This window comes from Cololabis saira, chromosome 11 (genome assembly GCF_033807715.1).
Source record: "Cololabis saira isolate AMF1-May2022 chromosome 11, fColSai1.1, whole genome shotgun sequence".
Taxonomy (NCBI): domain Eukaryota; kingdom Metazoa; phylum Chordata; class Actinopteri; order Beloniformes; family Belonidae; genus Cololabis; species Cololabis saira.
In genome coordinates, this window is record NC_084597.1 from 46,958,286 (window position 1) to 46,970,635 (window position 12,350).

The following is a 12,350-nucleotide window of genomic DNA, read 5'->3' on the forward strand; positions in this document are numbered from 1 at the left end:
TATAATGATATGTGTATAGTAAACACAATTCTCATGAATGCTAAAAGGCAAGTGTTTGCTGAGGCATCTTGTTTGTCACCGCCCTTGTTAGCAACGGCAAAAAGTACTGATGATTCCTCAGTGCCAGAAATCCATGCGTACAAACCACTAAAAGTAACGCTGCAAACAGAAACAAACGCCGCTGCAAATAAAATAAACGCTTTGCAAATAAAATAATAAACGCTGCAAACAAAAAGAAACGCCGCTGCAAATAAAAGAAACGCTGCAAATAAAATTAAAAAAACAACGCAAATAAAAAAGCCACAACGGAAGTGAATTACCGGGGACTATTTTTGCCGATGCACCGGTGTTGCACATTAAAAATTACACGTAGCGACTTTGAACACTAACCTTTTCACTTATTTTCTTGTTCGTTGTTCTTCTTATTCCTCGCTCTTCTTATTTATTCCTTTTCTATTACGTCCTCTTCGTCTTCTTCTTCTCCTCTCACGTAAAAAACACCGGTGCATCAGCAAAAATAGTCCCTGGTAATTCACTTCCGTTGTGGCTTTTTTATTTGCTTTGTTTTTTTTTTTATTTGCAGCAGCGTTTCTTTATATTTGCAGCGTTTCTTTAATTTTCCGCAATGGCGGGTCTCGGCCACCGTAGTTATGTGCTAATGTGGCAGACACTACTACAATACGTATTTCACACCAGAACGTATGCTATTATTAAGAAAGAGCAGGAATATTTTGTCTTGATTTGGTTGGAAGACACTGAGAATGAAGCGAGACCTTATTACTTTACATCTTTTTCTGCAGACTTTCACACTCATGCTAACATTTTTTTGTGTGTTAGCATTAGCACTGTTAGCTGTTGAAGCAGCAGAGCATATTTGTTCCTCTGACGAGAATATGAACATTTAAAAAATGCTTGATGTTTCATTGTTTATTCATTTTTTTTCTCTGCACGTGTGTGGCGCTCTCCTCAACACATGCAATATTTATTTATTTATTTATTTATCCATTCATTTATTTGATTCAATTTTTTGTTTCTTCCGGAGAGAGAAGTCTCGATTAGTGGCAGATGTTGTTTTTGAACGTTGGAGGAGGAAGCTGGTGATTGTGTCCAGCTTTTAGATGTTGTGTTGGCAAGAGAGCAAAGAGCTGCATATGAAGTACATAGTATACTGAGATGGATGGCAGGACGGCTACAAAAAAAGAACCCACACTGCCTCAGTACAAGGACACTGCCATCTTGCGCAAACAGCATTTGCAAGCATTTTACATTTTTACCACAAGTGGACATCTGATCCAGATGTTTATCGCATTTGTGGGAGGAGTGGTGACATGTTATTTATGTCTATATAAAGAAAAGACACGTTCACACTTGGTGGACTTGTGTAAGGTCATTTTGTGGAAGCTCTCTCTTTTAGTCGCTCATAGAGTCGAGAGGACACAACCTGACGTTTGCATATTGCCACATGTCAGATTAAATACACAGATAACAGTAACACTTCACTATGAAAAGTTTTCCTTTTAACTAAATATAATAATTGCTGAAGGTAGAAGGTGACAGATGTGAGCAGGATGCCACATCTCTCAAGTTGTTCTCGACACTCGTATACGTTCATCTGTCGTTTGATGTATTCACTCGCTCCCGTGCCAAGGAATCAATGCCTGCTGGGATTGCAGGGGGGCGGTGGTGGCGGTAGTGTGTGTGCTGTCGGTTGGACCGAGGCTACCCATCGACCATCGTGTGTTAAATTAATGTTGATATTCTCTAAAAATGTTGTGCTCGACACAGGAAGACAACGCCACGAAGGAAATAAATAAATCGCTTCAAATTCATCATGGTTTCTGTGTCTGTGTCTGTTACAGTGTGTCATGATGTGTGTGTGTGTGCGTGTGTGCATGGTTAGCGCTCAGACTTTGTAGAAACTTCTGGACCCGTGCCCAGTGGTGTCATGGAAACGCTTGAATCCCTCAGAATGATTCATGTCTGCACAGTAGAACCCTCCCCCATCACACACACTTACATGCACAGACACACACACGCACAAACATGCACAACATTCAGAAAGAGGGAGTTTAACCCCTCTTCTATCAATCCTTCTCCTACTTCTCACATCTCTTTCTTTCTTCTCGTATCATCTTTGTCATCCTCATCAAATTGCACTATTAGTCATATATTTTATTAAAATGGACTCATTATACGGGTGTCAGAGGAGATCACGTCTTTTGACTGTTTGCCTCCGCACCACGCCATGTGTCTCTGAAACCTTTGAAAGAAGGAATCTCGACTCTGATGACTGGAACAACAGCATCTTTTTATTTTCTTGCTTTGCCGCGATGAATCAAGAAAACCTGAAACTGATCGCTGGTAAATTTGATGATTTGATTTGATTCTTTCTGTTGATTATATTAAAATAAAAGCATTCAAGAGAAATCAGATAAAGGATACACTTTCTAACACAGATGATATGGGCTCAAGTTTGTTGGTTTCTCTTAGTGCTACATAGCAGACACTAATCTCTTTAGAAAATGTTAAAACTAAGCATAAAACTAAACACAGATAATATGCACATTGTTTATCAATTTTTCTAAATAATAGAAAAAACAAACCCTCAAAATTCATAGCAGCTTTAAGAACATTAGGTCAGCGTAACGAAACCTTCCAATCCCAGTGTTTTCCTCACTAGCAGCCTGTAAATTAAGTATCAATTTCCTTCCTGAGGTTGACAGAGGCTGGAATCAAACTTTGTTTTATTCCAAATATGAAGCAAAAGAAAACCTTTAAGTTATTCTGTCTAGAAACATATTTGTCCTTTTTACATTGGAGATGTAAATATTTGATTGGTATCAGTATTTGAATAGTTGACACCAATTAAGAAATCAGGGGTTAAATTGGGGTTAAGTCCAAAGCTCATAACTTGGAATTTGAACTTACTTGCTTCTCGTTTTTGAGAAATGAAAGAACCGTTTATCTTTCATTTAAGAATAAGTTTGAGTCACTTAATTTGACGTACCTATCATCAGAAAAAAAGATGCAGACGTACGGACATGTGCTGTATGTGAAGTATCTAACAGTCTTTTACATTCTAGTGACATGTGCTTTTATTCCTACATCAGTTTGAAAACTTCCCCATGTGCTCATTCCTTTTTCAACTCAACTTCTTCTCTTCTCTTTTCCATCCTGCCTTCCTTTCTGTTCTTGCATCTCTGCTTTTCTGTTCTTTGGTCAAACGGCTGATTGAAGTGATTAACAGGTGAACTGGTTTATGATAACTTTACCAAGCTAACTGTGTATTAACAGCTAGACATCAATTAAGACAGAGCTGGTCAATACAGACTGATCTCTCATTTACACAGCATGCTTGTATTAACCACCACCACCACCACCACGGATAACCCCCTCCCTCTATACTTGTTTAAGTATATAAATCCACCAGTACATTCTGAGTCAAAATCCTAGTTACAGTGTCGGTTATCTATGAATTTAAGGGATGTTGAAGACCAGCGGTCAGAACATGATGATGGACGCAAACATGCACTTTGTTATCAAGTGTTATCGGTCTCATCCAGGAGGACAATCCCCCAAAAAACAGGAATTCTATTTTAATATGTTTATAAGAAAAAAAAAAAAAACGTTTTTTGATTGTTGTAATCAAAATCATTAAACAGGATTCAAATGTTTACATTTGGAAAAGTAGTTTACTTTCGACTACAGTATATGTAGTATATATGTAATAATAGTATATGTAGTATATGTAAGGACAAAGACTTGAAAAGTGATATTATTTCACTATTAGCTGCTAATATTTGGATGAAATGTTAAAGTTAGAGTTAAAAGACACATCTGTGGGGGTGAATATCATTTTGGATTAGTCCCATATAACTTTTATCTCCCAGGCTACTCTTGTTATCAGATAGAAATACATTTTTAGTACCTAGGATGACGTCATACCACAGAGCATATGTGAAATAAAAAAAAACCTTCCCAGGTGCTATGTCATCATATAAAAAAAAAGAGTGGAGATTAAAGTGTTCATGGGTAATAATTAACTTACTTACTTGCAGAAAATGGTGTTTCTCTTGTTATGAAGCCCCAGTTAAGTTTATCCATTCCCTCAGAAATGGGATTGAAAATAAAACCTTTAACCTTTAAATTCTAGGTCATACCTGTTCAATCTATTTTCTCAATATAAATCTCAAGGTGGTTCTCTTTGCTATAAAAGTAAAACCTCTCAAATTACATCAGTTCCAATATAGATGTTTTTTTTTTCTTTTCTCATTTTACCATAAGTTGTGAAAGCATCCCCGGGTTCACGAGTACGGCACCCTTAAGAGCTGGGTCAGAATCTCTAGTAGTCCAGCTGAGCTTCCTGCTTCCTGTTAGCTCTTAGCTTGTAATGGAGCTTATTTGTGTTTCCTCTCTCTCTCTATGCCATGGATTAGCAGGGATTTGGTTCTCCTGGCTCACCAACTTCTCTATGGGCTTTACACAGCAGAGTGGCTAGAGTAAAGCCCCCTCCTCCATGTGTTGTATCTCTGTAGTCAGAGCACTGACCAAGTGGGGTGCTTGGCCTTCTCCTCACGGCCAACAAGCCTCTTCACGTCTGCCGTCTGAGTAATGTCGAAGTTAGCAGTGGTAGAACCCACTCCTTAGACATTATCTTAAGGTTTGAAACAGTCTTTGGTTTCAAGGGTCGGCAACAGTTTATGTCATTTATATACCAGTAGACACTTTACCACCTTTCGAGACACTGAAAAAAGGATGCCTAAATCCTCTAAAATGAACAACAAGGTTCTTTGTTATCAGGGAAGGTGCTGGTATCCTAAAATTTGATTCAACAATCCATGAAAGACTGAGTAAAAGCAATTGTTCAAGGCTTTAAAAAAAGGGTCATGGCTCATCGGTGGGGACTTCTCAGGACAAAGCCTGCACACCCTCAACGCTCCTGCAAGCACTTCACAATTACTGAGGCACTCTTAACGAAGCCTGTTGTCTCAGCATTTACCCTTTTTACACCTTCTATGAATTTGTTGTTCTCTTGGAGATTGACTTTTATATTTGTGAAGTCCTAGGAAAACTAACAGATAAATTCAGGTTTTTAGAAATAAAAGGTTTGTTAAGGAGTTATTTTTGGATTTGGATTTTTGATTTTTGGATATAATTTTTCTGAAAGGTTCTCAAAGGGGATGTTTCAAAGCTCGACACAAAAACACTATTGTGTATTTCAAACCGTATTTTGTAAAAGCTACACGTTTTGCAACATTAATTCATCTAATTTGGGGATAAAATACAATACATGACAAAATACATATATTATTGTCAGCCTTATTTAACTGAATTTTTTGATTATTTTTTAATATTTTATATAAGATAGGAAATAAAAAGGTATTTTATATATATATATATATATATATATATATATATATATATATATATATATATATATATATATATATATATTTTATTTTTTTTTTTTTTTTTTTTAATACGCACTAGAATCTTTTTTCTACGTAAAGAAATCGCTCCTTCACCTTCTGAAAAATGAAACCTCATTCATGAAGTCATCATTGAGAAGAAATGCCATACAATTTATTTTTCAAAAACTTCCTTTTAAAGAAATAATCAAGATTAAATTAAATTACATGCTTTTTGCCGAATCCTGTTTTGTAAATAAACTGTACTCCTTTTTATCAATAGTCTGGCTCATCATCCTTTATCTGTACAGAGGCAGTGAAATGCAATGCTTCCGTGTGCGTGTGTTTGTGTTTGTGTGCGTCCATTCACGACATTATGTGACATGGTGTCTGTTTGCCTGGCCGATCATTCCCATCCTGCTTTGCTCCCTCTCCGAGTCTTTTTTGATGCTGCTCTTTCTTTAACAGCCAAATTAAAAAAGCAAGGACTTTGGTTGGTGTTTGTAATGTAGGAGCTCAGCCTGCAGAGCTGCTGGAAGGCACGAGGCCACCTCGTAGGGACAGGCAGCGTTTAGGCTTGTTTAAAGACTGAATTCAGGATCAATTGGTCATATTTGTAGGCATCTACAGCATCAAGTGAAGGCTAAGTAGCATGTTGCCATATTAGGAGGGAGGTGACAATGTAGCTATTTAAAAAAAAGCAAAGCAAAACAGAAAACACACACAAAAACAAACTGTGTCAAGCTGTTTTTTATTCAAAATATTAATGTTGATTAAACTTGTCTTTTGAATTTTCTGGCAATGATTTTATTTGCAGCTGCTGCTCTGGCTTACATGCTGTAATGCCTGAAAAAGCCATGACTGACACGAGGACATGAATATAGACCCGGAAAAGCATCTGTGGACCGATTCTGATTACTACTCAACATACAAAAAAAAAAAAGAAGAAATTAGTGATGTTTTTAAACAATTGTAAGAGATATCCATCCAAATTTTTACAAGCATCATTTTGATTTGAAATTGTGGGATTTAATTACGTTTTTGTTTGAAAGACTTTTGTTTTCTGCTGATTACGTTTTTCTTAAAAAGGCATTACCTAATGAAATCTAAAGAAAATAACTGAATGTGAGACAGACTTGTGTTAAATTAATATTTTTAAATGTGTGTGTCTGTGTGTGTGCGTGCGTGCGTGCGTGCGTGCGTGCGTGCGTGCCTGCCTGCGTGCGTGCGTGCGTGCGTGCGTGCGTGCGTGCGTGCGTGCGTGCGTGCGTGCGTGCGTGCGTGCGTGCGTGCGTGCGTGCGTGCGTGTGTGTGTGTCGTCCTTTAGGATATATTTTGTGTGTGTTTGTGTCTGTGAAATAAGACCATTGTGTGTGTGTATGTTCTACGTATTTATGTGTGTGTGTGTGTGTGTGTGTGTGTGTGTGTGTGTGTGTGTGTGTGTGTGTGTGTGTGTGTGTGTGTGTGCATCTGTGCCAGTAGTTTCCTGTACTTTGTGTGTGTGTGTGTGTGTGTGTTGGCCTGTGTGTGTGTGGGTGTTTTTGTAGAAGTGCCAAACCGGTCCAGCTGGCATCAGTTGTAGCTGAAGCTGAGGCCGCTGAATTGGTCTCTCCCGCTCACACACACACACACACACACACACACACACACACACACACACACACACACACACACACACACAGGCAGCCACGTTTCTATTCCTATGCCTGTAATTATCAACCTCTTCTGCATCGACTACCATGTTGGCATGAATTCAGCGCCGATCCATACACGCCTGATTCCAACCCTGAACCGCATACACGCTTCATATTCCTCCACACACGCTCGCCATAAAACCCCTCCATTTCATCTGGTATGGCTTCGCTGACAGCAGAATGTAATTACACACTAGCTGTGGTTTGATATTTAGACTGGCTGGAGATTTAAGGTTTTATCCAAAAAAGGTCTGTGTGGTAAAAATAGTCAGCAAAGCGGTCCTGCAGCTCAGAGGACGGGAAAGCCTGTTCAGGAGCCGGGGAGGAAATTAGCTTTGTTGTCTACACACAGTGGCAGTCGGTGGCTGCGTTTTCAAAATTCATCAGACACCATTTTCACAGTTAGACGCACTGGGTTTGTGTGTCAAAATGACGGTCGGTATCCTGCCAAAGTAGCGTCACCTTCTTCTCTTTTACCCACCAGTCTTTGGCCTGCGCTTAAAGAGCTGTGATGTCTGATTTCAGTCAAACACATTTCATTACGTTTGAACAAAGATGCTCTTTTTCTTTTTGAGAAATCCATAAAATGTGTATCAGATGTCGGTCCGTCCCTGAGGAACGTGCAGATAGTAAAGTATATAAAAACCAACAAAACTACATCACCAACTGAAATAAAGCTGGTGTGATCACATCTTCAGTTCTTGTACCAGAAAAAGATGTTGGAGATCAAACTCTGAGAAAGAGAATGAAACACATCTTGAAAAAAGTGAATGTTTATTGCCTTATATGACGTTAATAGTTAATGACAGCTTTTATGCCATAACTTTCTCATGCAGAGGGAAGGTTGAGTCGTCTCATTAGCTAGAGGGTTAAGGAGTAGTAGTGCAAAATGGTTTTACATCTTCCATATGATGTGTGATTTAAAGAAGAATATTGGTTATTGGTTGGTTTCTTTAGTTCTTGCATAACTTATTTGTTACCACTGCGTTATGGGTACAGCTGGGGGAGAAATGAAGGACAATGATGGTAAATGGTCATGGTAAGGTGTTGGGCCACCACTCTGAATAGCTACACAGGCTAGCTGCATGGGGCCTTGGCAGGCTGTGTGGAATGCATGGAAGTCCATTTTTCCAACAGACTGATTGAATGTGGACGATGGTGGAGCCCGGTGTGGCAACGTTGCTCCAAATCTCATCAAGATCATGTGTTTTCACTTTGGTCCATTCAGTGGCCATACAGCGTCCCTTTGCCCCAAACGGACGGAGGTCCTGTTATCCCGGAAGAGGCAACTAATCAGAATAGAAGTGTTTCATTATTTAACAAATCAAACTTTCTAATGATTTGCCTTAAAGGAGCCTGAGGCAGGATTGAGGCAGGATTTATGATAAAAATCTGTATACGTTTTAAGTTTTCTAGTAATAATGTCAGATGAAGCGTTCCAAACCAAAAAGAATGAGCCCTCTAGTGCAGGGGTGCCCAATCCTGGTCCTCGAGAGCCCCTATCCAGCATGTTTTAGATGTTTCCCTGCTTCCCCACACCGTGATAAAAGTAGCTGTTTCAACAACAGAACTTTCCAGACCTTTATGACAAGCTAATGATGACGAGTAATTTGAATCAGGTGTGAGGAAGCAGGGAAACATCTAAAACATGCTGGATAGGGGCTCTCGAGGACCAGGATTGGGCACCCCTGCACTAGCGTATCACTCCGTTGCCTTGAACAGGCTGTGTGCTGCAAAATGTGCTGCAATTCTGGGCCATAATTTCCTGCGCTGTCCTGCGGATGTGACGTCACATGACGCTGCATGCACGTTCTCCCCGTTCTCCCGTGCCGGCTTCGCTGTTGGCTGCAGTACCCCCGATGACCGTCGTGGTGAAGGGTGGCGCTAGAGAGTCTCATTTCTTAAAAGGAGCCTCATGCTCCTTTAACCTTTCTTTCAACTGGACCATAGGCATGGCATCAAACTGCAACCAACTGAGGACCACCTGATCTTCTCACGATCTCGTGCTGGATCGAATGTTCGGATTATTCCCTGAAGTTATTGACCACCTGTAGTAACTGTAGTAACTATTTAGAAATCATTTAGTGTTTGGTGCTGTAAATGTGAAATTCCTGTTTCATATGGTGTCACCAACGAATTTCAATGGAATGAAGAAAATTGTGTTTGTGTCCTTTATATGTCTCTGTCAGGAGATTGGCATAGTCAAGAACTGATTATTTCCGTTTGGAGTGACGTAGCGCCTACACCTCTTCCCTTTACATCTAGATAGAGTCACTGAAAGATGTGACAGGATTTCTCTTTCTTCCTGTTTTCCCTCTTTCATGTTTCTGAACGGCAGCTGAAGACTTTGCCTAATATTCTGTGTTTTGGCTTAACATGCATGGGGAAAAAAATCTCCACTTCACAAAAAGGGGAAGATAAAGTGCTTTGTGTTTGTTGGATGAGTCCTTTTCCTGTGTGAATGTGGATCTGCGTATGTACTGCAGACGTAGCAGATGCCCGTTTGGTCGTGCTGGGACATCAGCGAGAAGAAAACATGCAGAATGTAAAAACACCCTCTGATCAGGAAAACCTAGCGTTGACTGCTTTCTACTTCAGATATTTTACTGGTCTGCTCTGTAGCTTGTGGCTGAATCACTGTTTAGACGATTTTATTTTATTTTTATGTCCCGTTATGTGAAATCCTTCAGGACACTTTTTATTACAACTTTTCTCTATATATTATGTAGAGTTATATAAACCTCTAATAAATGTTTATGCCATACTATCAACAGCTTAGATAAAACAAATATTTTTTGAATTAACTTCCAAAGTACACAGCCAACTGGCTGCCCTGCTAATTTAGCATTCAGCATTCAAGTTAGGTATTGAGTTTAGCAGTGAAGATGAGTGACTGCTAACTTCCTTTACTTTTCTGTTTGTTTTAGGTAAAACAGACAGGAGTTCATACTCATACAGCAGGGAGTCCAACCCACACTGTCATCAGGTAAGTCTAACTTAGTGTTTTCTCTTGCATCAAAGTGGAGTGGGTGGCACTGTTAACTTTTGGTGCTTCTTATATTAGTCAGGGCCGAAAATTGAAAAAGCCCCTTAGAAAACAACATGGTAGGCATTTTTGAGGAAAAGCACTTTCTCTATTGTTTCTATATGATTTTTTTGTGCTGAATCCATTTCTGCCGTATGCTAAGCTGTCAAAGTTATCGTTTAGCCATAATTATTGATTAATTAGCACAACTATTGATTTGTCGTCTAAAGTTAGAAATGGTGATCAGTTTCCTATTTGTCAATAGTAGATATATGATTGTTTGGTATCAATGTAAAGGGGACCTTCTCAGCTTTTATCTGAGCCCATGGTTGTGTTTTTCTGACAAACATAGAGGTCACACGGCCTCCTTAAACCATAAATTACACACATTTCCATACAATTTTTCACCTAAAATATCTAGTTAATTTTATCTTCTGGGATCAAGAGATATCAACGACCCAAAAGACAACAACCACAATACCCAATGGACTTTGACGAGTCAGGAAATGTATGATATAACCATACTTTTTCTTTGTGAGAAGTTATTATAAGGCTTGAAATAGCTGTAACAAGCTCAGTCCCATTCACCACCATTCATTCTTTGGACCAGCATTTTGTAAAGACTATTATTAGTAAGCAATATTCAAAGGCCTGAGTGATTTTCATCAATTTAATTCATCAAAAATATCACTGAACAATCACATTTTACACCTACTTGAACCGCCACCTTACTGTGGTGGAGGGGTTTGTGTGCCCGAGTGATCCTAGGAGCTATATTGTCGGGGGCACTTACGCCCCTGGTAGGGTCTCCCATGGCAAACTAGGTGACGGGCCAGACTAAGAGCGGTTCACGCCAATCATGGAGGAGAAAGAACAAAGGACCGTAACGTCACCCGGATCGGCGTCACCGGGGCCCCTCCCTGGAGCCAGGCCTGGGGTTGGGGCTCGTAGGCGAGCGCCTGGTGGCCGGGTCTTTGCCCGTGGGACCCGGCCGGGCTCAGCCCGAAACGGCGACGTGGGCCCGCTTTCCTGTAGGCCCACCACCCGCAGGAAGGACCGTGATGAGCTGGTGCCATGTGGACTGGTTAGCAGTCGTTGAGAGATACCGGCTAGAGATAGTTGGGCTCACCTCCACACATAGCTTGGGCTCTTTAACCCAGCTCCTTGAAGGGGGCTGGACCCTCCACTACTCTGGAGTTGCCCAAGGTGAGAGGAGGCGGGCTGGTGTGGGCTTGGTTATAGCCCCTCAGCTATGCCATGTGTTGGAGTTCACCCCGGTGAACGAGAGGGTCACTTCCCTGCGCCTTCGGGTCGGGAAAAGGTCTCTCACTGTTGTTTGTGCCTACGGGCCGAACAGCAGTGCGGAGTACCCGGCCTTCTTGGGGTCCCTGGGAGGAGTACTGGATAGTGCTCCAACTGGGGACTCCATGGTTCTACTGGGGGACTTCAAGGCTCACGTGGGCAATGACAGTGATACCTGGAGGTACGGCCTCCCCGATCTGAACCCGAGCGGTGTTTTGTTGTTGGACTTCTGTGCTAGTCACAGTTTGTCCATAATGAAAACCATGTTCAAACATAAGGGTGTCCATCAGTGCACGTGGCACCAGGACACCCTAGGCCGGAGGTCAATGATCGACTTTGTTGTCGTTTCATCTGACCTTCGGCCGCATGTCTTGGACACTCGGGTGAAGAGAGGGGCTGAGCTGTCAACTGATCACCACCTGGTGGTGAGTTGGATGCGCTGGCGGAGGAGGAGGTTGGACAGACCGGGCAGACCCAAACGGATTGTGAGGGTCTGTTGGGAACGTCTGGCTGAGCCCTCTGTCAGGGACATCTTCAACTCTTACCTCCGAGAGAACTTCTCTCGGATCCCGGGGGAGGCGGGGGACATCGTTCTCTGCCTCCATTGTCGATGCCTCCATTGTCGAAGTTGTGGTCGCAAGGTCTCCGGTGCCTGTCGTGGCGGCAATCCTAGAACCCGGTGGTGGACACCGGAAGTACAGGATGCCGTCAGACTGAAGAAGGAGTCCTACCGGGCTATGTTGGCCTGTGGGACTCCTGACGCAGTAGATACGTACCGGCAGGCCAAGCGAGCCGCGGCTCGGGCGGTCCGGGAGGCAAAAACTCCGGTCTGGGAGGAGTTCGGGGAGGCCATGGAGGAAGACTTTCGGTCGGCCTCGAGGAAATTCTGGCGGACCGTTCGGCCCCTCAGAAGGGGGAAGC

General features: G+C 41.6%; 1 protein-coding gene across 3 annotated transcripts in view; it reads left to right on the top strand.

Moving 5' to 3' along the window:
- LOC133455535 (transcription factor 4-like) overlaps window positions 1-12,350 on the top strand; it is a 312,468-nt gene that overhangs the window by 138,480 nt on the left and 161,638 nt on the right. For all 3 annotated transcript variants that reach the window (XM_061734619.1, XM_061734617.1, XM_061734618.1), the window contains one exon: window positions 10,030-10,088. In XM_061734619.1, the coding sequence (XP_061590603.1) occupies window positions 10,030-10,088 (59 nt within the window). The remainder of the gene's footprint in view (window positions 1-10,029; window positions 10,089-12,350) is intronic.